This window comes from Suncus etruscus, chromosome 5 (assembly GCF_024139225.1).
Source record: "Suncus etruscus isolate mSunEtr1 chromosome 5, mSunEtr1.pri.cur, whole genome shotgun sequence".
In the NCBI taxonomy this organism is placed as follows: domain Eukaryota; kingdom Metazoa; phylum Chordata; class Mammalia; order Eulipotyphla; family Soricidae; genus Suncus; species Suncus etruscus.
Genome location: NC_064852.1, coordinates 83,059,774 through 83,087,120, shown reverse-complemented (window position 1 = coordinate 83,087,120; position 27,347 = coordinate 83,059,774). Strand labels below are relative to the sequence as shown.

Here is a 27,347-nt window from a genome sequence, read left to right as displayed (position 1 = left end):
TTACTATGCATTAATTTATTTATAAAATCTCAAAATTTAGTTTCTAAAGCAATATTTTTAAGAAGATATGGTTACCTACTAGAAGAATTTAAATGAAGCAGCATAATTAATAGTGAACTGTTAAAACTTTTCCCCAACTCATATCAGAAGCATATAGGCTAACCATTACCATCATGCCTCTTTAATGTTATGATAGATGTTCAGTCCAATAAGGAAAGAAAATGTAAATTTTTATAGGTTTTAAATAAACAAATATCAGTGTAACAGAAAAACAAAAAACCATTAGAGAACATTTAAAAATCCAATGTTTATTTTTAATATGGTAAAATTTAACCCCCTGATAAACTAGAGAAAGAAAAAATTGCAATTTTTAACCACTAGAAATAAAATAACATAATAGCTAAATCGACCACCATAGATATGTGCAATGAGAAAATGATATGAACAATTTAATAGGAAATGCAATAAATTTAAGTGGAACAATTTCTTAGAAAAATGCTGATTATAAAAATTAGAAAGGGAAATACCTTAATAGCCCTTTATCTATTAAAGGATTAAAACCTTTAATTGAAAATTCTTCTACAAAAGAAACTCAAGTTCCAAATAGCTATACTTGTGAATTTCATCCACATTTAAGTGAGAAATAATTTTATTCTTAGATAAATTATCTTATAAATAAAAACTTAACTATTTTATTTGGGGGGGGTACACACCAGGCATTGTTCAGGTGTTAACTTCTGGCTCTATGTGGGTTGGAAGACCGGAGGGGATGTTCAGGACCAAATCTGGGTTGGGAGTGTGCAAGGAAAATGCTCTACCCACTTTGCTATCACTTGGACCCCAAACTTCTTAACTTGCTTTTATTAAACCACCATTACTCTGCTACTAAAATCTGACACATTTACAAGAGCAAAGACTGAAACCTAAACATTTTAAGAGATAAGGGGAAACATTTGGGAATTTCAATATAAAACCATCAACTGTTCCAAGTTGGAGAGAACTAGAACATGTGGAATGACAGAGCATTTTAATGCTAACAGCTGATAATTTTCCTGATTTAAAAATATTGACAAACATGGGAACCCTAACAGTGTATTCATATAAAATAATTTTATTACTAGACTAAAATTTTTCAACCCCTCTTAGTAATTATAATGTAAACTAATCAATTAAAAATATCTGAAATAAAGGCATTTTTGAAAACAATCATTTTGCTTCCCTTATTAATTAACCCCCTCAGAAGTGTATTTCAGGAAGAAAATAAAATACAAATTAAAGAGGTAGAAATAGGAATTTTGAGAAAAGATGTTACTATGTAAATAAATCTAATAATACAAATCCACAGTATTACTGGTTAACTTCTTGGGAGATAGAATGGTAGAATTAGAATAGTAAACAAAAACAACTTAATTGGGTAACAACTTGTAGCAATTTGGGAACAATTTTGCCCTATAAAGGTACAGCTATTGGGAAGATAGCAATCCCAAAAATTGTGAACACATGGACTATGCCAATTATTGGCTATTTTATTAGGTATAAATGTACATGATTTCATTCAGAAATTCTGTTCCAGTGCAATCAGTTATTCCTTATTGCCTATAAAATGTCAGACTCTTCAGCATAAATTTTCAAAGATCTTTGCCTCTTGGTTATAACTTTCACCTTAGACAGTTATGTTCAGTTTATCTTTGATTTCTCAGCTTCAACAATACATATATAGTAGTAAAATATTTCATTAATATGAAAGAAAAAAACACTATTTTTTTCTTTTAACAATCATTGTGACATTTATTTGCATCATGTCCTATTCACCTTTTATTGTACAAGCTCAAGAAAACAGGCAATTATGAAAGATTTCCAAGAATGAGAAAGTTGAAAATGGAAATTATTCCTGTTTCACATTGAATGAATGTTTAAAAATGGTCAATAAACTGCCTTTCCATGGTACAAATTTTCTTATCCATTGAAGTATGGATAACATTTGAATGAGTGTTTTTAGATGAATGCTTATGAATTAGTTCTATTTTCTATATTGTAACTATAATCATCTCACACCAAGTGCATTAGGCTGGGTGCCATGTGAGGTGTGCATGTTGAGAAAAATAAAGCTTATTGAATTTCTAAAATAGAACCAAAGTCATTCTTTTGGGATCATCATTTGTACATGATGCATGATGAGTTACATAATGAAACTGAGGAGAACATGTATATTTTCTATAGGATAAATTTTTTCTATTGACCAAGGAAACCCTAACTCGTTTCTCTCTTAGTATGGCTTAGTAATAATGGGAAACCTAAACAAAATTAAGTGTTGAAGTATATCCTCAAAAACTTGAGTTCAATTGTCCCATGAATTGGCCTTTTTAAAAAATAAAAAACATGTGAGACAATTTTCGCTATAATTACAATCAAGAAACATTCTTTTATTTGCTAATTAAAAGTGATAACTCTGATACTTGAAACTTATTTATAAATTATGAAAACCAAGACCATAGCTCACTTAAAATTTTTCTTCAGAAATTTTAGATAGGGATGTAGACATATATATGGTCTCTGTGGAGTGACTGAAAATTAAGAGCTTAAGTGCGCAGGTTTTTCTTTCATCAAGACACTTGGTTAACTAAAAAAGAATTAAGGAGATTATTTTTAATTAAAAAATACTGAGTGTTCAAGGCAGAGTTGACAAAGTATGTATAAAAGAATATCATGAACATAAAGGGAAAGGACAAAATTGGGAAAGATAAAAACAAAACAAAATAAGGTCCAGAGTGATAGTACAGTGGTTAGGATGCTTGCTTTGTACACAGCCGTCTGGGGTTCTATTTAGGACGTACCATCTGGTCCCCTGAGCACTGCTAGGAGTGGTTCCTCAGTGCCGAATCTGAGTGCAGAACCACAAAACAAACAAATTTTTTAAAAAATAATTTTTATAACCTTCCACTATTCTAAACAGTATTATATTTGGGTTCAATTTTAAAACTGGATATCCAATACACTCTTCTTAATAAATTTTCATTCCATGAAAGTTTTAAAGATGAATTATATTTAATGTGTATTCTTTACATTAATTTTGATAACTCATTTTTACATGATATAAATTTACCTCCACATGGCATTTCAAAGATAAAAACAAAGACAAAACAATAATAAGATACAAAACAAAAGCAAAATCTTTATTCTTTTGGCTTGATTGTAATGTGGTTTACCATTCAGTATGGTAATAGCATTTCCCTGCATGCATTTCACCATCACACTACAAGTCAATAGCTTTAGTATAAAGAAGCTACATTTAATGTTGCTTGTGAGAAAAACCAAACATTTTGCTGTATCTGGTAATATAATTTCACTACCAGGTTTAGTAGGAAAAAAGAGAAAGCTTCTATTCCATGTCCTATCTGATACATTTCTAAGGTAATATGAGTCACTAAGAGTAAGATCTATTTGTGTAAACAAACACTGAAAAATGACCAATGATTTACTGAATGAAAAGACTGAGTGAAAACATCTAATTTAAGCAATGCCAAGACAGTTGATCTTTCCTTGAATTTCTTTCTATGATAAGGCATTACTATTTGAAAGCAAATAAACTGGGCTCACTCTGAGATTTGTTTCACACTGAATGAAATGTGTGCAAAGTTATACAGTACTAATAAAGTAGCAGAAGTCTACATTGCATCAAAATCTTTGTTTCTTATTTTGTGAAGTGCTTCAATTTAAAAGTGCTAGGAACAGAAACTAACAATAGTGACTGTGACATCAACCTGAAGATACTTTTAATTTCTCATTTTATGTACAAAAGGCTGAAAAATAAAATAAAATGACCTTTTTACAGTATTTATATATATTTTAAAAACTCTACCATATATTTTCAACAGATTTCAGCAGCTTGCAACATCAACATGTTTGTATGGTCGGGCTTTTACCACATAGAGTGTTCAATTAATATTGGAAGAATAAAATATACGAAGCTCTTCATTGTTTGCTGCAACCTATTGCTTAATGACATGAAGAATGAGGTCTTGGTAGAACAATTTGCTTCACTTTACCACTGACATATGGCTTCCCATATGAGACTTCTGAACAGTGGAAGGAGTAAGATACAGCAGCATAGGCAAGAAAAACATGCAGCAGTGAAAGCTTCAAACTATAATGGAACCAATTACATCATATTACCTGTTGAAAGCTTGCAAACTATACTTACTGTGGTACATATTTGATGCAGTAAATACTGTGCTTAAGTCATTTTTTTTGTTTGCTCAAACATGCACCACTGGGTAAAATTACTATTTACAAAGCAGATATTTTTAAAATTTTTAAATTGACATATACTATGTCAACCTCACCAAGAGCAGAAGATGGCTAAACAACACTTCAGGAAAAAGCAGAAATAACTTTTTAAAGTGGTGGTAGGGGATGATTTTTGGTCATCAGATTCTTAAAAAGGGCTGATGGGATATTTTATTAGATGTCAAAGGACACTTATCAAAAATGTAATCATGCTGCCAGGAGTCTCAATGAATATGTAATGATTTATGTGTACCTCTCTGTGTATATACATATATATGTATATACACGCACATATACATATATACATATATACATATACAGATATGGATCATGTAAAAATAAAACAACTCTTTAATGTTTGTGACATTTATGGAACATTTACAGGCACATTTAAAAATTTCCAGATGAGACATCTTAAAAACATGAACAGCTATTTAAGCACCTCAAAAAGCTAAAAACATCCTGAAACAAGAAGTAAACTCTTCCTTTAATCATGTGATATTTTATCCTTATGTGAATGAGAAGTGCAGCATGCCTTCATTTAAAATATATCTAGTTTTACAATAGAGAAATGTAAAATTCTCTACCTTTAACCCCTTCCCCAAATGCAACCCCATTTACAAAAATAGTCACATATAATAGTAAACAACCCGTGAATAAAAAAAAAAAGTGATAAATTCACAGCATACATTTTGTAAAAATATGGCAGGTGTGGCAGTTAAAACATAAATAGTGGTGAACGATTATGATCATCAAGTGTCACAAGTAGAATTTACATAAAAATGGAACTTCCCTCCCCCTTTTAAATGGATTCCTATAGTCTGAGTAGCCATTGTGTCTGTCTGTGTCTGCTCTTCAGCAGTGTCAGCTGGTTGGAAAAACAGAAACCTCCTGCTGATGCTCTTTCTCTGGTTCTTTTGAGTTTTAGTGTACTGACCAGAGGATCCTGTCTTGTTATAGGCACTGACCTTAAGTATTCACTTGTAAAAACAGTCAGTTTGGCATCTCCTGTGGGAGTCCTGTTGACAAGCACATCACCATCACAGGCTGTAAACAATTGGTCACAAAATGGGTTATATTTAGTTTCTTTTTACTTTTTACTTTCCCTGATATCTTTTGCTTTGTCTTCCTTTTCTGACTTGTCTTTTTCAAATTTTTCTTTTTCCGGCTTGGTAACACTATCATATGAAGGTGGGGAAGTAGTGGAAGGTGTCATATCGGTTTTTTCTGGAGTTGAATTCTCATTTAGCTTGTCAATGAGAATATCTTCTTTGATAGGTGTTCCTTCATCTTCCTTTCCTTTGTTTTTCTTATATATACTTGAAACTTTTTTGACCTTTTGCTTCAAGAGATAGCGTCGATAAGCCCTCTGGATAACAATGGCAGACACCTCCTCTTGTTTGCGTTTTAAAGTGGTGGTGATAGGCTCATAGGAGACTTTGGAAGGGTTTGATGCCATAAATCGCTCTTCCATTTGTATTCGAAGAGCATCCATCTCCCCACTCTCACCCAAAACACGCTTTGTAAAGGCAAATAGAATGTCCAGGCAATGGATTCGGTCCCCACTGACCATGGGCAGATCCATGGCAATGAGCTGGACTTTGTTTGGTTTTGCTATGAGAAGAGGAGGATCTAGGGCAGCTGCGAAATCAGAGAGTTTAGCGAACTCTATGAACTGAGTGGCATCCGGATCAAACTTCTCCCAAACCTCGTAGAACATCTCAAAGTCATCCTCACTCAGAGGCTCTGCACTTTCTTCAGTAGCCACACTGAAGTTCTCCAGGATGACGGCTATGTACATGTTCACCACAACCAGGAACGAGATGATGATGTAACTGACAAAGAAGAAGATCCCAACAGATGGATTTCCACAGTCTCCCTTAACTGAACTTCCTGGGTGATCTTTTTCAGGGTCACAATCTGGAGGGCCACTATTAAGAATAGGTGCTAATAATCCGTCCCAGCCGGCAGAGGTGGTAATCTGAAACAGGCAGATCATGCTGTTGCCAAAGGTTTCAAAATTGAACATGTCATCAATTCCAACTTCTCTCTTAACATAGGCAAAGTTGGACATTCCAAAGATGGCGTAGATGAACATGACCAGGAAGAGCAGGAGGCCGATGTTAAACAGGGCAGGGAGGGACATCATCAGGGCAAAGAGCAGAGTGCGGATCCCCTTGGCCCCTTTGATCAGACGCAAGATTCGACCAATCCTGGCGAGACGGATGACTCGAAATAGGGTTGGAGACACAAAATATTTTTCTATAAGTTCAGCCAGAAACATACCTGTAGAAAATTGAGGAAAAAGTAAGTATTATATTTAATTAGTTGTATAAAATGTAGATGAAGAATGTATATCTAGATATTTATGAGTATATAAATAACATATTTTGGAAACACACAGAGTATGCAGTATTTGTTTAGCAAAATGAAGCAGATAAAATTTGTATTATAACATTGAATTTATACTAGCCAAAGTTATTAGTGGTCATTTTTCTATATAAAGAAAATGTTCTCTCAAAAGAAAGACCCCACCACAGAAAGATTTTACATATAACACAAATTATTTCTAAAACTCTAGCCATAAATTAACAGTAATCACAGTAATTGATCATATCTAAAACATTTGTTATTTGACAAATTTTTGAGAAATTTAACTAAAAATAGTGCAAAAGGCATACAATATTGGATCAAGAAATATGAGAGGAGGTGACAAAAATGATATACAGTTGAATTACAGGCATGCATCACTGATTAGTGTAAATGCCTACTTTGGTAGTGTTAAACTTGCTACTTACTGAGTCTTTTCTTGTGCTAAGCAGTTTGAAATGCATTTGCTTACATAGTCTCAATTAGCTTCCACAGTAACACTGTAGCGTAATAATTTGGGGAAGAATAGATTGTAGAAGTGAGGAAGTCTGCTATAGGTCACAAAGTTGGGAACCAGTAGAAATAAGAAATAGAGGAAGTCTTAGGGAAAGTCTGTATAAACTTGCATTTCACCATCATACTATTGCTCTTCTTTAGAGCACTGTGATGGAGATCAAAGAGAATGTACCTTGTTTCAAAGTTCACTTATACCAAAAAAATGAATAAATTGTAGAAAACTATTGTTTATTTATGTTATTATTTTTTGTTTGTAATTTCCAAATGGAAGAACCTTGTCTTAAATGTCATTTTTATTTGCAGCATTTCATTTAATTTCTTAAACATAATCACTTAATATGTACTGATACTAACATATATATTTGTATCTTTGACATAGCCATGTCTACATAAGAATATCACCAGAAGCACTAATAATATGAAGATTCTATGTGTCTGAATAAAATTAACACACATAGGCACCATTCCAATTATCAATTGCTTATTATGAATTGTTTGATTAATTCTATATATTTTATTTGTATGTGTTTATGAATTGCTTATTCAAAATAATGTTTGTTGATTTACTATGGTTGAACACAAAATAATATGCCAAAATTTCAATTTTTTTTTTTTTTTATTTTTGATTTTGGGTCATAGCCAGCCACACTAATGGGTTACTTCTGGATCTGTGTTCAGAAATTACTCTTGATACAGAAATTACTCCTGCAGACTCATGGGACCATATGGGATGCTGAGATAATGTGGATTAGCATCATGCAAGGTAAATGCCTTACTCGCCGTGCTATTGCTCTGGCCCAGCAATTACTGTATTTTGAAAAGAGATAAAATGATAGATTAAAGATTAAAGAATTATATAATTGAAAGTGTTAGTTACAGCAGCAATCTTAGAGAAATGTTAAGCTAAATAATATACTATAAGAATTATTTTGTTTGTTTTTGTGTTTTTGAATTTAGGCCACACTAAGTGATGCTCAGAGGTCACTCCTGGCTCTGAACTCAGAAATTACTGGTAATGTTGCTCAGGGGACGATTGGGATATTGAGGATCACATCTGAGTGGGTTGCATGCAAAGCAAGCATTCTTCTTAGTGTACTTTTTCTCTGGTCCCTGGGCTAATGTAGTTTTACTTGAAGTTGGGGGTGTCTGGGGCAGAGTAGTGAAAAAACAGTGAAAAGATTTTTTATAAAGCTTTTAATTTCTAATTTTCTTGAGTCAAAGCACCGCTTACCTACAATGGAGAGAATGACTACTACAAAATCAAAAATATTCCATCCAATGGTAAAATAGTAGTAACGAAGAGAAATTAATTTGAGCACACATTCTCCAGTGAACAGGACAATAAAGACCAAATTAATCCAGTACAGAATGTTTGTCATTTCTTGACTTTGGTCATCAGTTTCCACCATCATTGTAACCATGTTTAGGCAGATAAGGATCATGATGCTGATGTCAAAGACTTGTTTGGTTACAAAATCAAAAACCATTCCTTGGAATTTGTTCTGGAAAAGAGAATAGTTAGAAAGGTTCATTTAGAAATTAAAAATGTGTAAATTAATGGATTTTAATTTTAATAGCAAAATAAAAATATTTTCTTCTAAAAATACCATGCTTGTTTTATAATTGGGGACAATTATCTAAATTGAAATAGTGAATTCAAATATTATTACTATTGTTATTATTTTTTGGTTTTTGGATCACACCCAGCTGCAATCAGGGATTACTCCTGGCTCTCTATGCTCAGAAATCGCTCCTGGCAGGCTCGGGGGACCATATGGGATGCCGGGATTCGAACCACTGTCCTTCTGCATGCAATGCAAATTCCTTACTTCCATGCTATCTCTCCGGCCCCAAATATTATTTTATAAATGACTTAAATTAGTAATTATCTATTATGCTCTCCTTGGCCAGGACATAATCATGTGAATTATCCTATGTTTTAGGGTGTTGCTAGCAAATCTAAGAAATTAATTACTTTGAGATTTTTATCATTTTTCCTGAGTTTCTGCCTTTACATTCCATAGCATCTTAAACTAATACAACTAATTCTATATTTTAGTTAATGCTATTAATTAATTAAAAGGGTATTTTCTAAATTCTGACAGATATTCTATAACTAGAAAAGCTGTACGCAGATTACATGAAGTAACATTTCTTAAATAGTAAAGGTATCTTTATTAAATTCAACATTCAGATATCCCACTTCAGCCTATTCAATTTGGACCTTATTTTCAAACATTAACTGGTCATATATTGCTATTAGATTAAATCAGTATTTTATTTTCTATAGCCCAGTTTTAATTGTTGGTCATTTATTGTTATTTTTTTTTGTCTATGTTTATTTAGTATTTCAGCCCAAGAGAGTTACTTTGACATACTTTGACTACATTGTGCTCTATTATTTCCACTGGAATAAATGCGTAAAGAAAGTTCTGCTTCTTGTACATTTTATAATCAACATGACTGGTTACCCAGAACCAACATGCAAATTGGTTTGGATGCTCACTATGATTCTTAGTAACTTTTCTTTCGGGGTTGGCATTAATTACATCCGATCAGGATTCTTTTCTCTATATACATGCTTGGTTTACTGGACTGGACTTCTACTAGATATAACTTTCCATGTTTTTCTTTAACCAAATAAATGCTCTTCTTAGGTCTTATTTACTATTTTTACTATTCAAAATTAGTTTTACACACTTATTACTACCCTTATGTTATTTCCTCTTGTATTAAAATTTCTGGCTCTGCTATAAAATTTTTTTAAACTTGTTCCTCTGCTAAATAAAGACTTACTGTCACCATTTTTCTGCACCCCAGTCTCTATCCTTTCTGTCTCAGGGTCTTCACAAATGCATTTCTCTTCTTCTAAAGAAATTTTCTTTTTCCAATTTGTCAATCAATATTTTCTCATTCTTCAACTTATGACCCTTGGTTTATTAATACTTTCAGCAATTAATTCCTTAATTTTACTCATTAGCTAACTGCCACTCTCTTACTAGTGCCCATCCTTCAACTCTGTGCTTTCCTTTTTAGACATTTACAGTTGCTATTGTGACTATTCCATTGTTATTTGTTGCACTGCCAGACTCTATGCTGTTTATTATTTAAATGTTGAACATAGTACATTTGTTTTGTTTTGTTTATTTGCTTTGGTTTGGGGCCATACTTAGCTATGCTCAAGATTTACTCCCAGCTATGAACGCAGGGATCATTCCTGGTTGTGCTTGGGGACCATTTATAGTGCGAAGTATAAAATTCAGGTTATGCTTTAATTGGTATAATTTCTCTCAGGCCTAAAATATGGTACATATACCATTTTGTTGATTTACCTTTATCTTTCATTTAATTTATCTTTTGTCGTAATGAAGATTCTAAGACTTTATGCTTGGCACACAGTCCCAAGAAACTGAGGCAGATAGACAGACCAAAAGAGATCCTCTTATGTCTCAGAAGAGTAATATTTATCCCAGATCAGTAAATACCAAGAAGAGTCAATTTATTTTTTATTTTTTAATTATTTTTGGCCACACTCAGTGATACTTGGGGGACTATATGGGACACTGGGGATGGAACCACTGTTCATCCTATGTCAGCATTGCTCTGGCCCTGAGAGTCAATTTCTTATAGTCAATGAGCCACACCACAATACGTAAAAAAACACCACCACACTGCAAAGGTCACAATGGCAAAGCAATGCATAAACCCATCATGCTTAGTGAATACAGATCATTGCTTTGAAGAACCAACAAGTAACATCTACATATATAGCCTCTTTGATAAAAAAATATTAAATAAGGAAATCTTGAGGATGATCAAAGAACTCAAAGAAATGGAGTAGATAGCCAATAAGACTCCAGAAGATATTAAAGCAAAAAGTAGAACACTTCAAACAAATGACAGAACCGAAAACCTTGGTAGGTGAAGTAAAAAACTTTCTGGAAGGCTTCACTAGCAAAGTAAGAGCTACTGAGGACAAAACCAATGAGCTTGAGAATGAGCAACATAACATTTTCAGATGGCAGCAGAAGATGGAAAAGAATATTAGAATAAAGAAACAGAGATGGAAGAAATCCTCAAAATAAAGGATCTGGTGACAATAGAACTTTGAGATAAATTCAATAGAAACAACATAAATATTATCACGGTCCCAGAGAGCCAGAAGAAAATCTCTATGAAGAAGCAACAGTCAAAGACAATTGCTGAGAAGTTCCCAGAGCTGAAGAAGGCCTATTTCCACATTCTGGACACCTGAAAAGTACCAGCTAAAACAACCCAAATAAAAGGCTGGAGCAATAGCACTGGGTAGGGCATTTGCTTGGCATGCAGCTGATCCAGAATGGACCTAGGTTTGTTTCCCAGCATCCCATATGATCCCCCCACGCCCGAAGTGATTTCTGGACTCTTAGCTAGGAGTAACCTCTGAGCATCAATGAGTGTGGACTAAAAACAAACAAACAAACAAATACCCAAATAAAAATATCCTAAGGCACATCCTAGTTACAATGATATAAACTATAGAGACAGAATACGGAAAGCAGCACGATCAAAAAGGCAATGACACACACACAAATGAGCATCCTTAATATTTACAGCAGATTCATGAAAAGCAACATTTAGGCCTAAGGCAATGGTGGGATACAGTAAAAATAAAAACTCAAGTAAATGAACACCTCATGAAAAATCCTTCACCCCGCTATACTCTATTTCAGGTTTGAATTTCACAGATTAACAACAGCGAGGAATTTTACAGATTCAAAATCTACTTTAAAATAAGAACCGAAGGGGCTATTTTCAGGTAAGAAAAAAATGCACAAATACACACAATTTCTACAAAAATGAAGCACAAAATTCCATGAAAATTATCTTTCTCAATATAAACAGGCTAAATACACCAATTAAGAGACTGAGTAGCAAATGGATCAGAAAATTGAATCCAACATTCTGCTACCTGAAAGAAATATGTCGAATAGTTAGGACAAACATAGAAACAAAGCTGAAGAATTGGAATTGGAACACAATTCTTCAAATAAATGACTGTTAAAAAGGCTGGGGTGGCAATACTAAAAATAGAGGGCATAGATTTTAGGCTTAAAGATTTTATGACAGAGAATGTCATTTGTGAATTTTCAAAGAATTTGCATATCAGAAAAATCACACTCCAAATCACATATGTACCAATGAGAGGCCCGCAAAATATTTATGACAGTGCAAATAGACTTGAAAGACATCAATAACAACACAACAGTAGTTTGAGATTTCAATATTGCTCTATCACTTGGTAGATCAAGAAGGTAAAAACTCAGCAAGGAAATACTGACTTTGAAGAAAGATATGTGAGTGTTTTAGGATACACATTCATGTTCAATGAACATGGGACATTCTCCAAGATAGACCACATTATGGCCCACAAAGCATACCATCATAAAATGAAGAGAATATAAATTTTATTAACTATCTTTTGAGACCAAGATGCATTGAAAACAGAAGGAAATTATAAACAGTAATGTAGATAAAACTTTAACACCTATAAATAAAAAAGATATACTAAACATCCAGTGAGTCATAGAGGAAATCAAAGAAGAAATCAAAAGATTTCTGAAAACAAATGAGAATAAAGTCATAAATTATTAGTATAATTTGGAACACGGCAAAAATGGTATTAAGAGCTATATTTGCAATTGTTCATTAGGAAGGAAGCATCTATATCAATAACAATGGCACAACTTAAGAAATTGGAAAAAGACACAAAAAATGAGCCTAAAACAGGCAGGAGGAAAGAAAAAATAAAACTTCAGGTAGAAATTCATGAATTGGAACCCTCCCCAGAAAAAAAAAATCCAAAATATTTCACTGATCCAAAAGATCAGTGAAAGCAAGAACTGGTTCTTTGAAAAAATAAACAAGATCAATAAACATTAGCAAGACTGTCGAAGAAAGAGAACACTAATAAGCTGAAAGAGAAGTGAATGTGGTGTCTCACAACAGACACTACAGAAATTCAAAGGGTAATTAGATATTATATTGAGAATCTTTATGCTATGAAATGAGAGATCCTAGAAGAAATGGATAAATTCTTGGACTCCTATAGCCCCCATGTTTAAACCAAGATGATTTGTAGTAACTGAATAGACCTCTAGCAATTGAAGAAATAGTAATGGTAATAAAAAAAAAAAAAAAACTTCTCTAAACAAAAGCTCAGGCCCAGATGAATTTACTAGTAAAATTTTCTAAAGAGGACTTACTGCCAATCCTCTTCAATCTCTTAGGAAATTGAAGATACAGAAACACTACCAATAGTTTCAATGAAGCAAATATTAACAAAAAAACAAAAGTAGATAGCAGATACAGATACCATAAAAAGAGAATTCATCTATTCTTGATGAATACAGATGTAAATATCCTAAGCAAAATGACTAGAGTATATAAATACTTTCACAGAATAGTGGAAACTATTCAATTAATACCCATCTAATAAGCAGCTAATATCTAAGATATATAAAACACTGGTAGAGCTTAACAAGAAAATGCAAACTAACCCAATCCAAAAATGTGAAGAAAAGATGAACAGAAACTTCCTCAAAGAAGAAATCAAGATTGTCAAAAGGCACATGAAATAAAATGCTCCGCATCATTAATCATCAGGGTGATGCAAATGAAAACAACAATGAAATATCATCTTACAGCACAGAGACTGGCATACATCAAAAAGAACAAGAACAATCAGTGCTGGTACAGATGTGGGGAAAAAGAAACTCTCATTCACTGTTGGTGGAAATGTCGCGACTGGCCCAGCTTTTATGAAATTAAATATGAACTTTTTTTTTTTTTGGTTTTTAAGTCACACCTGGTGACACTCAGGGGTTATTTCTGGCTATGCACTCTGAGTTGGGGGATCATATGGAACACTGGGGAATCTAGGATGGACTCATCCTAGATCAGCCACGTGCAAGGCAAATGCCTTACTGCTGTGCCACCACTCCGGCTACTTGACACTTCTTTTTATCTAAGCTGATTATCCTTTGAAAAAGAATCTATGTTTCAAAAATTGAGGTACCATCTCACTCCAGAGACTGGCAGACATCACAAAGAACAAGAGCAATCAGTTCTGGCAGGGATGTGGAGAGAAAGGAACTCTCATTCATGCTGGTAGGAATGTCGACTAGTCCAGCCTTCATGGAAAAATTATATGAAGATTCCTCAAAAAACTGGAAATTGAGCTCCCATATGATCCAGATATACCACTCCTAGGGATATACCCTAGAAACCCAAAAACACAGTACAAAAATGCCTTCCTCACACCTATGTATATTGCCACGCTACTTACAATAGCCAGACTTTGGAAACAATCAAGATGCCCTTCAACAGAGGAATGGCTAAAGAAACTGTGTTACATAAACACAATGGAATATTATGCAGCCGCCAGGAGAGATGAAGTCATGAAATTTTCCTATACATGAATGGACATGAATACTATTATGCTGAGTGAAACAAGTCGAAGGAAGAGAGATAGACAGAATAGTCTATGGGTTTTAAGAAAAGTCATTATTGTAATAATGCCCAAAGACAATAGAGATGAGGGCTGAAAGAACCAGCTCACGACATGAAGCTCACCATGAAGAGCGGTGAGTGCAGCTAGTGAAACACCTACACTAACAACTATCATGACAATGTTAATGAGTAAGAGAAGTAGAATGCCTGTCTGGAATACAGGCAGAGGTTGAGGAAGGAGGGAGATGGGGAACATTGGTGGTGGGAATATTGCACTGGGGGAGGGGTTGCTCTTTTTATGACTAAAACCCACTACAACCATGTTTGTAATTATGGTGCTTAAATAAAGATATTATAATTTAAAAAAAGAATCTATATTTCAGAGTTTAATTAGATTTCATCTGCCAAATCTAAAATCCTTATTTCTGTTTATATTTCATAGTACCTATGTCCATAGTTTCAATGCCTTTACAATTCTTTCACTTACATTAGTGGATGCAATAACTTCACAAATCAACTGGCCTAGAAGTTCCATTACTTATATAACTTTATTATCTTTCCATATTAGTAGCCTTTTCATTTCACTGAGTATTTTTATTCTCTAATTTATTTTCTTTGTTCAGTTCTATTGAAATTATCCCTTTCCTCATAAGACAGAATTATTGATTCATCTTCTCATGTGTAACTATTGTATTTTTCTAAAACTATGCATCACATGTACCTAATATTTGTGCATGATATTCCTTTATTCACACACATCATTATGTCTTTCTATTAATTATAGTATATTTGCATTGTTTCTCAAGTTTGTGCTGTGTCTACTACTCAGATATATTAAAATATGTGTTTACTACTCAAATATGTTCTAAAAACTATTAAAATAAATTTTAATTCTTATGTGAAGATTTTATTTCTACAAATTTGAAGAATATATTTTGCTCATAAGGATTTACTCTGATTTTCTTCCTGTTCATTCATATTGTATTACTTTTTTTTTTAAATGGAGTTCATATTCTGTATGTTTTATTCAATATAACTATGCAAATTTTTAATTTTGGTTATCTTAAGAAATGAATATTGATTAATTAATGCTTTTTTCTACATTACAATAACTTCTCAGTGACATTAATATTAGGTAAACTATTTGCATATATATTTGAAAAAATTTATGATGTACTTTGTGTTCCTATGTATAATATACTATGCAATTTTTACCTACTATGTAATGGAAATATCATATACTCATCTAGTTCTCATATTGATAAAGCAAAATTTTATTTTAAAAATTTATAACCATAAATTTATAACCATAAATCTATTGATTTATACTGTGGAAATGATATAGTATAACTTTTATTGGCAATGAAAAAAATGTTAATCTTACGGCAGGACGTGGTATAGGCTTTTGTGGTTTCTTTGAACCCAGTTTTTTCATTGCATTGTAGTATTTCTTCTGTTCTTCTGTCATAAAAATGTCTTGACCTCCAAAGTAAAGGAAAAAAAAAACAAAAAATGTTAGCATCATGTTTATTGTCATTCTATTTAAATCCTGATAATTTTAAAACTAATAAAATAATATATTTAATATATGACTTATGTAATGTATGTCAGTATTATTCTTATATTAACTATATAATGAGTATTTATCAAATAATCAGTTAAAGCAAATGACTATCAATTCTCAAATATTTTAAAATTCAACTTATTAATCTTCTCAAGGTAATTTCATTTTGGTAATTACTTAAAGAAAATATTGACATTATTAGTACATATTTTCAGAACAGAAATGCATTTCTAGTATACTTATCTTCTTTTTCTGTTGGTTGAAATTGTCTATGATGACACCAATGAAAAGATTCAGAGTGAAAAATGAACCAAAAATAATAAAGATAACAAAATAAAGATACATATACAAATTGTCTTCATATTTGGGTTGTAATTCAACCTATAAAATATAAAATATAACTATTAGAGCTTACAATTTGAGTTATTAACTCCTAGAGCATATCTCCACTAAGAATGAAAAATTATTTAACATATTTTATAAAACATGAAATCTAGGTCCTAAGATTGAAAAGAAAAAAAAAATAAAGACTGATTATTCACTTGTTTGAGAGAAAAAAGACAACTTAGAAAAGTGAGTAATTAAATTAGTTTCACCCAATAAGTTCCTAAAGTATAAACATACTTTTCATTAAAAGTGAGGACTAGACTGTTCGCAAAGTGAAGATGTTCTCATCTAGAGAAATGCTAGAATCTATGCTAGAAGCTTTAAAATTTATCTTTTCTCAGCTTCCTCAACTGTAAAATGTTGTCCATATTTTACCTATTAAACAAATTTATTAGTTTTTTAATATTTACTAAATTGATCATTATTTCTATTATATTGATTAAATTATTTAATTTGATAGTGTCAAAGTATTTACAATTAACAATTAATTTATTCCAAATAAACTTACATTTCGTGAGTCAACTGCTGCATACATGATATCCATCCATCCCTTGAATGTAGCCTGTAAAAATGTCATGCCATTTAACTATTTTTCCTCAAAAATTTCTGTACTAAGCAGACATTGTCATTTTAATGAACCACGAATAATTTAAATATCGGAATAAAAATAGTTTTGAATGAATGAGGGAATTAGAAAGCCTGTCTCAAATACAGGTGGGGACGAGGGAGATTTGGGACATTGGTGATGGAATGTTGCACTGGTAAAGGTGGGTGTTCTTTATATGACTAAAATTTAACTACAATCATATTTGTAACCAAGGTGTCTAAATAAAGATATTAAAAAAAGAAATATAAAAAGTAGTTTTTGGGTTAGAATTTAAATTCTATGAACAAACTTCATAATATAGTTGACTTTTGGAATATTGGAAGTGGTTCCAGCACTTCAATAATACTAAAATCTGTAAATACTCAAGTTCCTTATGAAAAATGACTCAATGTAATACTATATAGATAGTTGTTTTATTGTAATAATTAGAAAATGAATGAAAAAATTAGTATAGGCAACAATCATAAACTCATCAAATATAACATAAAATAACATGATATCTACAGTAGTAACATTGGCCTGGTGTAATATAAGCTACATTTTTAATGCCAATGATCTTTTCTCTGTACCTTCTTTAAAATACTACCATCAATCATAATGTTTTTATTTAAAATCTCATTATTGGGGTTGGAGAGATAGTATGGAGGTAGGGCGTTTGCCTTGCATGCAGAAGGATGGTGATTCGAATTTCATCATCCCATATGGTCCCCTGAGCCTGCCAGGAGTGATTTCTGAGCATAGTGCCAGGAGTAACCCCTGAGAGCTGCCAGATATGACCCAACAACAACAACAACAAATATCTCAATATTATTAGAAATACTATATTGAGACTATTATTTAAGAAGAAAAGTTTCTAACCTTCAAGCAATATATTCAACTACAATTTACTCTTTTAAATATGTGGGCTTCATAGGGGTTCCTGGATACAAAGAGTGAACATCCTACTGTGGTACCTCGGTGCTGAGTCACACGAGGCACCATACTCAGCTTGCATCATGAAAATGTCCGGATAAAACTCTTTTACATACCCTTTATCTCTAGATTATGCCTTCTTTAGGACCTGAAGTGCATGACCAGCCAGACCACCGAAGCAACAACCATGACATACAGATTTTTACTACAGGGCCTAAGCAAACTAGTTCAAGCAAACTAACATGCCCTTGCTCTTTTACCCTCTCTTCTCATTACTTCATATTTTTTGTTGTTGTTGTTTAATTGTTGGTTTGTCTTGTTCTGTTTTGTTTTCCCTTTTCTCTTTTCTTGCATCCCTCTTCTTTCACCTTCTTCTCCTCATTACCATCAATTCAATCCATGTCAAATAAAAACCACACGGTTACCTCCTCTATAGGAAAGGAAAGAAAGCTGATATATAGGTTGCTGTGGACAATACTGCAAAGGGTAAACACCTATATAGATAGACCTCACTAATACAATGAATAGTCCTCGAGACACAAAACCTATACATATCCAAAAATTGATCTATTAGTTTCCTTTCCTTACAAGTACTATACCTACCTATCCTTCTGTGCTCAGCATATCTCTTGCCCTCCTCACCTCTCTACATTAATATATACCTAAGCTAACTTCTATATGTTTATATGGGGGCAGGAGCACACAGAGATAGGAATCCTCCTTAAGAGACAAACCTAAACCACAAACAACTCATACCTATACCCTATATAATCCCTCCCATGTACTATCCCCTTTTTTCCCCTCAGAAACCTGATTATCCCTTCACCCCTTAATCCAATCCCAGATTTCCCCACCATGCTATAACTCTTTACCCTCAGTTCTTAACCCATTAGGCATCAAGACCAACCTCCTACACCAACAAACCAGTACCCAGTACCCAAGTGAAGAGACACCCACTCAAACTCACACCTTGTTCCCGGCAAGAAAATACAACCAACACCCTGACTGACTCATGCAGTGTGGCCCTCCTAATCACCTCTCCTTATTGTGGACTGTGGCTTAATACCAGATTAGCTCCAAATGGACTCCCATTGCAAGAACTCTACCCAAGACCTCCCTGCCTGGAGCCCACACCTCACGAGGAAATCTCAAAAGACAATGGGGAAGCCTATACTATCATCATAAGTATAGACCTATATAACACTACCTCTTATACTGTTTCTCTCCAAATGTAAATTAATCTTCTGTATCATTTTCTCCCTTTTTCTGTGTTTTTTTCTACCCCACTTGTTCATTTTTTAATTTATTTGTTCTAGTTTTTGTGTTTTGATTTGATTTGTTTTGAGATGAGGCTTCGAAGAACCAACTCTGATATGAAGCTCAGCACATAAACTAGTGAGTGTAGTTAGAGAGATCTACTCTACCATGACAATGTTAATGAGTGAGAGAAGTAGAATGCCTGTCTCGAATACGGGCACTGGGTGGAGAAGGAGGAAGATGGAGGGCATTGGTCTTAGGAATGTAACATCAGTGAAGGGAGGTGTTCTTTTTATAATCTAAGAGCAAGTTATTCTTCCTCACCAACCAACTATAAGACAAAATCAGAAGACATGTCACCCTTTGATCTGTACAAAACCAAGATTACTATATACAAATGACTGGTTGTTACAACCAGGACTAGACAGTATGCATCCCAGGACCAACAACAACAACAACAACAAAAAGCTCTAACCTAGCTTTTGGTCTACAATCTGTTCAACAAGCAAGATCTCCAATTCCAGAGGTCTGACTGAGACAACTGCAAGTGAACGGGTCTTCCAGAAACATAACAAAAGACTCCATCCTAGGAGCAACATAATGACCAAGAACACCAACTACAGAAGATGAATTAAAATGACACTGAAGAAGCAGAACTGCTAGAACCACAAAGAAAGCCTTCATCATAAGCTCCATTCCTTGAGCTGCACAGTCACCAAGATCTGTAGATACAGAGGACTGATTTTACCATCCATGACAAAGCAGAAGTCTTCCATACACCAAAAAGCACCGAGGGGAGAGTAAATGATCATGCAAGGAGTCTATAGTTAATCCCATGACAGTGTACTTCAGGGATGGGGAAACCCTGTATCTCCTAGGCCAAGGAAATCCCCTCTATAATATCCCTAATAGTTACTGTGTCTATGTAGGGGGAAAAAGAAAAAAAAAGGAAAAAAAGGCACAAAATAATCATTTTTCCATATATATATATATTGATTGTTTTTTTGACATCCTTATTTTGGTGTAGATATTGAAGTTGATGTCTCCCTTTTATTTTATATTATTTTATCTTATCTTTCTCTTTTTGCACTCCGGCATGATTTGATTTCAGAACCGAGACTATTGTGTGATGCTTCTCTTTATTGCTGTAGGGCTCACTGGATATTTAATTTGATATTTATTTTTGTATTGTTATGGTGTTTCAATTACCTTTTTCATGTCCTCTCTCAAACTGAGGTTGATAGCCACTAGAAGGACTCTGCCCATTTTCAGCATATTTAATTTTTTTTTTATTCTTTACCCCACTCTATTGCTTTTCTTTCCCTCAAACAAAACCACATAACTCGATTTTTATCTAGCTTAGCCTCTCAAATAGAGGGAGAAACAAGGGAGGGCACCAGGACCAAACAGATGTATAATCACTGATAGTAAGCTAGACAAAGAGGGACCACCTATTCTAGCAGCCCGGGGGGTGATGGTGGGGGATATGCGTTGCAGAAAGGGAACGGGGAGGGGGGGGAGGACAAATTTGGTGGTGGGTATTCCCCTGATTCAATGTTAATATGTACCTAAAATACTAATGTGGAAGATATTTAAGCCACTATGATCAAAATCAAAATAAAAAATAATATACAAGGAAAAAATGTAGAAAATAAAAAAATATGTTGGGTTAATTTTTGTTATATGAATACAATAATCCTGAAAATAATTCTTGAATCTTTTTTTATATTCCTTATAACAAAAGATATCTTCTTACTTTATATTTATAGTGTTGGGCACTGCATAGTTGTATCTCAAGGGGTATCGTAGAGAGGTTAGGTCAAATGTTGAATGTATTTTTACAAATTAATGTTAAATACAGTGATCTTTGTTACCCCCCACATAAGGAAACACGCACCAGACGTAGCTTTTGCCTTCCTGGTGCAGTGTCTAATTTTCCTCTCAAGAATTATCTGCCAAAAGGCCCATTCAGAGAAGTCAATTATTGACCCTTTGCGTGGATTATTGGCTATAATTCTGACACGGCTGTGACATTACATTTTCTCTTTATTTGAAGTTTGTCTCTCTTGCCACTACAGAAATTTGGCCTTAGCTATCTTGCAGTCATTAAAGGAATTTAAGTACCAAAGCAAGCTGTTGAAAGTTCCCTGCTGGCTTAGCATATTTTGCAACTTAAAGTCCAGTCAGCTCTCTCTTTCTGTCAGCCTTCTCACTTCCAAAGGCGAAGTCAAAACATACCATCTTCAAGACAATAGTCTTCTCTCCCTGCTTTTGAGCTTCAAAGCAGAACGATTTCTGTCTTGGGAACTCTCCCTGTCACTTTGAATACCTGCCTGCAAACAGGTTTGGTCAGTGTAGAATTAGATTATTTTACTAGATATAATTATTGTATCCCTTTCTTTAGTGTTATTCTCTTTCTATTACCAGATCATAGGAAGTGGGTCTTAGCCCCTTGCAAGAATACTATTTCCCTCAGGTTAAGAATATTTGTTATCAGGAGTAAACCAGGATTCCTGCTATCCCTTAATTTACATCAGTAATAACACCTACGGCCAGAAACTTTCTTTTATCCTCTAACTGAAGCCTGTTATATTCTAGGTTACTAAACACCCTAAGCTATGTGTATTTTTTCTGAAATCAAACAATGTGCATTGCATTCTTTTCATGTTATGACTGCCTCTTTCTCCCTTTATATACTCCCTTGTCTAGGATTGAAATTTGTCGCACTCTTGCCAGAGATGTGTTGACCCCACATATACTGCATGTGGTATCATTCTTTCATATTTCATATTCATCCGCTTCATGTTCCCACTTATTCCCAGTGAGAGTCTATCTGACCCACTAAGGTTTTGCCTGTGGGTTCAACATATCCGCAGCAGATCTTGAAAGGAAAAATTGCAAGATTGCAATATCCATGTAAAAATGGATTTAAGTAGGGGCCAGAGAGATAACATGGCAGTAAGGCAATTTGCCTTGCATGCAGAAGAACTGTAGTTCAAACTCCAGCATCCAATATGGTTCCCTGAGCCTGCCAGATGTGATTTCTGAGCATAGAGCCAGGAATAACCCCTGAACACTGCTGGGTGTGACCCAAAAGCAAAAAACAAAAACAAAACAAAACAAAAAAATACAACAAAAATGACTTTAGTGAATAGTAAGCATGGAATCTGAGTAGATACTTCGGTGACTTATTCAGGAGGGGTTACCAAATAATAGCTGTTATGAATATTGGTAGATAGGGATTATAGGTAGTTTAGATACTGAAAGGGAACCTGACTAGGAGTGAAGAAATTATTCCTCAACACCCTACACACACACACACACACACACACACACACACACACACACACACACACACACACACTACTTTCCATGCTCACCCAGGTCATACTTTACTCTGTTTAATGAAAGACTGAAGAAATGGTGGAAACACATGTAGAAATAACGTTGTGAAAGAATAGGTGCTGAATAGCTAATGTCTATTTGAGAGACTATAAATTAGTTTTCCATGTGGTGTAGAAAGTTTGTTTTGCATTGATTAAGAAAGGATTTAGGTAAATGGGCCTGCAAAAGTATACATATGCACATACTGAAAAGAATTTTACATTCATTTTAATAATATAGCAGAGAGGATAAGTGATAACTTACCACTTGAAGCAGAGAAAGATATCCAAGTCCCACATTATCAAAGTTTACTTTCACATTTTTCCACCTGGCCGTTTGGTTGCTCTCTATGAGAGCTTTACATTCGCTGTAGTTGTTGACCACATTTACATCAAACATTTCTCCAGTGGTGTAGTTAATACAGTGATAAAATTTGCCAGCGAAAAGATTTACACCCATAATGCTGAATATTAGCCAAAAGATCAGACAAACCAGAAGGACATTCATTATGGATGGAATGGCTCCTAGAAGAGCATTGACAACAACCTGACACAGAAATCGATAGGAAAAGAGGCAAATATTAATAATATTCAAATTATAGAACATGAACAACATCTATGTTCTTAATGTTAAATATTGGACAAAAATAACACCTGATAGTTTTAAGAATTTACAATTATGCTTCATTTAAATTTACATTTTATTCTATAATATAAAATACATTTTCAAGAGCTAAGAATGTACATATAGCAAAATTTCATCAAAGAATTGCACAAGTTAATAACGCAAAGTGCTCAAGGGTCATAAAGGCCACATATGATGATAATCAGAGGATCATGCTGTGCCAGGAATGAAAACTGGGGTGGAAGCTCTGTGTCTCAATGTAACAATATTTTTAGTTCATTTTAAAATAAAAGTAAGTTTTAAGGACCTTATCATTATGTTGCTGTGAGAATTTAATCTTTTTGATTTATCAAAAGTACTTCTAAATTTGACACTACTTCTAGATTTGACACTTCATTTTTCAATATACCACAAAGTACGTTCTACTATGCAAATGTATGAAAGCACTTGCTAATAAATTGTTAAAAATTAAAAAAAATTAAATAAAGAAAACTAGAAAATTAAAGAATCTAATTAATAAAAGATAATGTGTTTCCAAGGTAAATCCATGGAAAGGTTAGAAAAGTAGATCCTTTATAAAGGCAAAATTGTATAGGAATTTTGACAATTAGTCTAGTACTGAAACTTTGATGTCTTTTTTGAAAAATAAAACCTACTATATAACAATGATTTAAATTTGTAAAATGAGAAAACTTATTTCCTTTATATGTAACCAGATACAAATAAATAAATATAATATATATATATATATATATATATATATGCACACATACACAGAGCATTCATACTTGTTTGCAACATTTAGTTAAAGCAGTGCTAAGTAATTACTTGTAAATATCACAGAAAGCATTGATTTCTACAAGTTCTTTTACAAATAACAAAGTCCACTGAGACAGGAAATCATCATTTCTATTCAGCCTGAAGCATTGTGCCCCAAGGGATGGAATTGTGAGCACAAATTCCTCCCAGTTTCTTTGTACCATCTTTTGAATTAGAATTAGGTTTCCATATCTGACCTACTTTTTAGTCATTTCTACCAGTATTTGAAAGATAAGCAGTCAGATTTGGAGTTTTAAAGGCACAAAAACATCTTCTATGGAGCAGTGAAGAAAGGTGGATTTAAATTACAGTGAGGGGGATCTTCTGCACATTTATAAATGGAATGAACATAACTAAACTTGACTCAGATCAGAAGCCTACACAGTGTGATAGAGATTTCCCATTGAACAGAAAATCTAGTTAGAATCAATTTAATTATCTCTAGTTAGAAGCACTCATTCAGGCATTCTAAGCAATGAGAGTCTCCAACAGTGCTAAATTTAATGGACAGATATCTAATATATATAATTGATCGGTTACATCAGCAGGAATGTAGGAGACACAAACTCTCCATGGACTTGTCATTTCTAAGGTATGTAATACCAGTCTGTTCTCAATTATAGTTTTGATCAGTTCTCAAGGCACTTAATCTTACCCTCATTCCTTCAAACCTAGACAAGGCTCTCAAGGGCCTCAGAGCTCTTAATGTTCTCAGGGACTTGATGGCACCAAGTTCTGAGTAACCCAAGGCATTCGCTGTTAAGCTGACCAATGAAACCTAGAGAGCATAAGGAAGTCAATTTTCATTATTTATATACAAAAATGTATACCGAATTCAACCTTATTCTAGTCTAGACAATGGGTAGTTTTCTAACTTTACTTAGTATTAACAATACCATGAATACATGTACAAAAGTTCAGATGATTGGAGAAATTTGTTTCAGTAGGTTTGGAGCTGATAATTTCTTGACTTCTGAAAGTGAGGATAATGATTCTGGTTTGTGAATCACACTTTGAAAATTACTGTGAAAATCTCATTTGCTTTGTATCTGGGTGGGTGGGAACTACAGGTGCTCAAGGCTTATTCTGGGTTTTTGTTCTCGGATCACTCCAATAGGGCTTGGAAGAAATAGTATGGTATAGAAGAGGCAGTAAAACCTGGCTTGATTTCCTGCAAGGTATGTGCCTTATCTGCTGTTTAGCTTCTAAAAACTGGATTTAAAAAAAAAAGAATATATACATGTTCTCTTGTCAAGTTTATTAAAAGGAATAATTAAAAATTGAATTCAAAGAAAGAATACTATTGATACAGAGATCCAATATTTCTGTGTAAATCTGTCATTTATTATTTAGCATATCTGAAGAGAAATTAATGTGGCAAATTAAATAAAAATAAAATAAAATAAAGTACACAAACCACTGATTAATAAACTCAAATATATTTAGAAAGGTCTAGGAACTCTAAAAGTGGTTTTGTCTTTCTGCAAATTTCAGTGTGGGCATAAAACATGAAGTCAAAATTAAGCACGCTAAAAGAACAACTGAGATTTTAGTATAATTGATTTGAAACTGCCAACTGTTTTTTTTCAGCCATTCATAGAGATGATTAATACAGTTGATTAAAAGACATTCTACAATCTCAGCTAAAAATGAAAAGAACAAAATACCATAACTGCAACAGTTTGCTTTTCTTTGAGATTATACAAAAATGTCTGATTTCCTTTGGAAACATAGAAAATTGTGTATCTATATATTAAAACTTACATTTTCTCTAAAAGTATTCCTAAATTTCAAAGCATACAAATATTGCTATTCAGAGTAATTGATAATGATATTATAGAAAATATGTTTTCAAAACTAAATGAAGTACATAGGAAACTTAAAAATTAGTCTTATTCAAGACCATTTTGCACACATAACCTAAAATTACAACCTCTAATTTTGATAAAAATTCATGAAATGATAGCAAATGTAAACACTGACTATATCTTGATAATAATAAAAGTGTATGCAAAATTGTTATGCAAAGTAATCTTATATAACTTTTATTTTAAGAATAAAATCTACACTTTTAGATCTTATATGTGTCTTTTTCATAAATAATTGAAAAATATACCAAATTATAATTAGGGTGTCTTCCCAAGAAGCACTCGGGATCCATGGCAACTCCCATTATACTCATCCAACTGCTCCTGAGAGTTCAGTGGTCAGGCCGAGTGATCCAGTGTTGCTATCACCATGGTGACATTTAGCAGAGATGCAGAGAACTATACATTTTTGTTTGGTTTTGTTTTTTGGGCCATAGCCAGCAGTACTAGCAGAACTCAGGGCTTATTTCTGGCTTTGTGCTAAGGGAAGCACCTATGATGTTTGTTCAAGGGACCATATAAGTTCTGAGGATTGAACTCTGGTTAGCCCTGGTGAAGGCAAGTACCCTATCTACTGCACTGTTGAGTAAGCCTTTGAATTACACATTTTTTGTGTGAATATTCTCTGTATAGAACCATGAAAATAGTATAATGTTAAGGACCCCTATTCAATTCAGGGCACTGCAAACAGTTCTTCAACTATCTCTAGGAATGAACCCTGAGCACAGAACAAAAGTAAGTCCTGAGAATAGTCAGGTGTGGCCCCCAAACCAACCAAACAATAATAATAAAAATGAAAATACAATAGCATATTAGTATTTGTGGCACTTGGTCTATTTTGTCTTCTTTGAAGAACCAGAGATGTAAAGCATAACGAAAGATGAGAGATATATATCAAAAATTCTTAAAAATAGTTTTATTAGATAACTAAAAGAAGTGGTTAAATATAAAGTTATGTGGTTTGAATAGCAAAAAGTGAAAAGGAGAACCATTGTCATCAAATGACAAAGTGTTTCTCCACACCCTCAACACTTCTGGATTCTGCCCTTGAGGATTCTTTTTGGAATAAATCTAGTGGAAGATTTTGAGCCTTTTAACACTTGGAGTTCTATTCCTCCCTCAGGTGTAGCTGCTGACATTCTCTTCTTTCAATGTCTGACTCACACTTCACTGCCCTTCAGGGAACAGTTCAGACTCCTCAGTGAATTGAAAGCACTAGCATAAATGTCATTTTCTCACATACATAACTGACCTTACTATT

At 33.5% G+C, this 27,347-nt stretch overlaps 1 protein-coding gene across 1 annotated transcript in view; it reads right to left on the bottom strand.

Moving 5' to 3' along the window:
* Positions 1 to 3,147: 3,147 nt before the first annotated feature.
* LOC126009196 (sodium channel protein type 2 subunit alpha-like) overlaps positions 3,148 to 27,347 on the bottom strand; it is a 178,870-nt gene continuing 154,670 nt past the window's right edge. The window contains exons 21-27 of the mRNA XM_049773565.1: positions 24,874 to 24,996; positions 23,040 to 23,321; positions 17,124 to 17,177; positions 16,472 to 16,609; positions 16,049 to 16,153; positions 8,405 to 8,675; positions 3,148 to 6,573 (exon numbers count right to left, since the gene is read on the bottom strand). Of these exons, the coding sequence (XP_049629522.1) occupies positions 5,378 to 6,573; positions 8,405 to 8,675; positions 16,049 to 16,153; positions 16,472 to 16,609; positions 17,124 to 17,177; positions 23,040 to 23,321; positions 24,874 to 24,996 (2,169 nt within the window). The 3' untranslated portion in view covers positions 3,148 to 5,377. The remainder of the gene's footprint in view (positions 6,574 to 8,404; positions 8,676 to 16,048; positions 16,154 to 16,471; positions 16,610 to 17,123; positions 17,178 to 23,039; positions 23,322 to 24,873; positions 24,997 to 27,347) is intronic.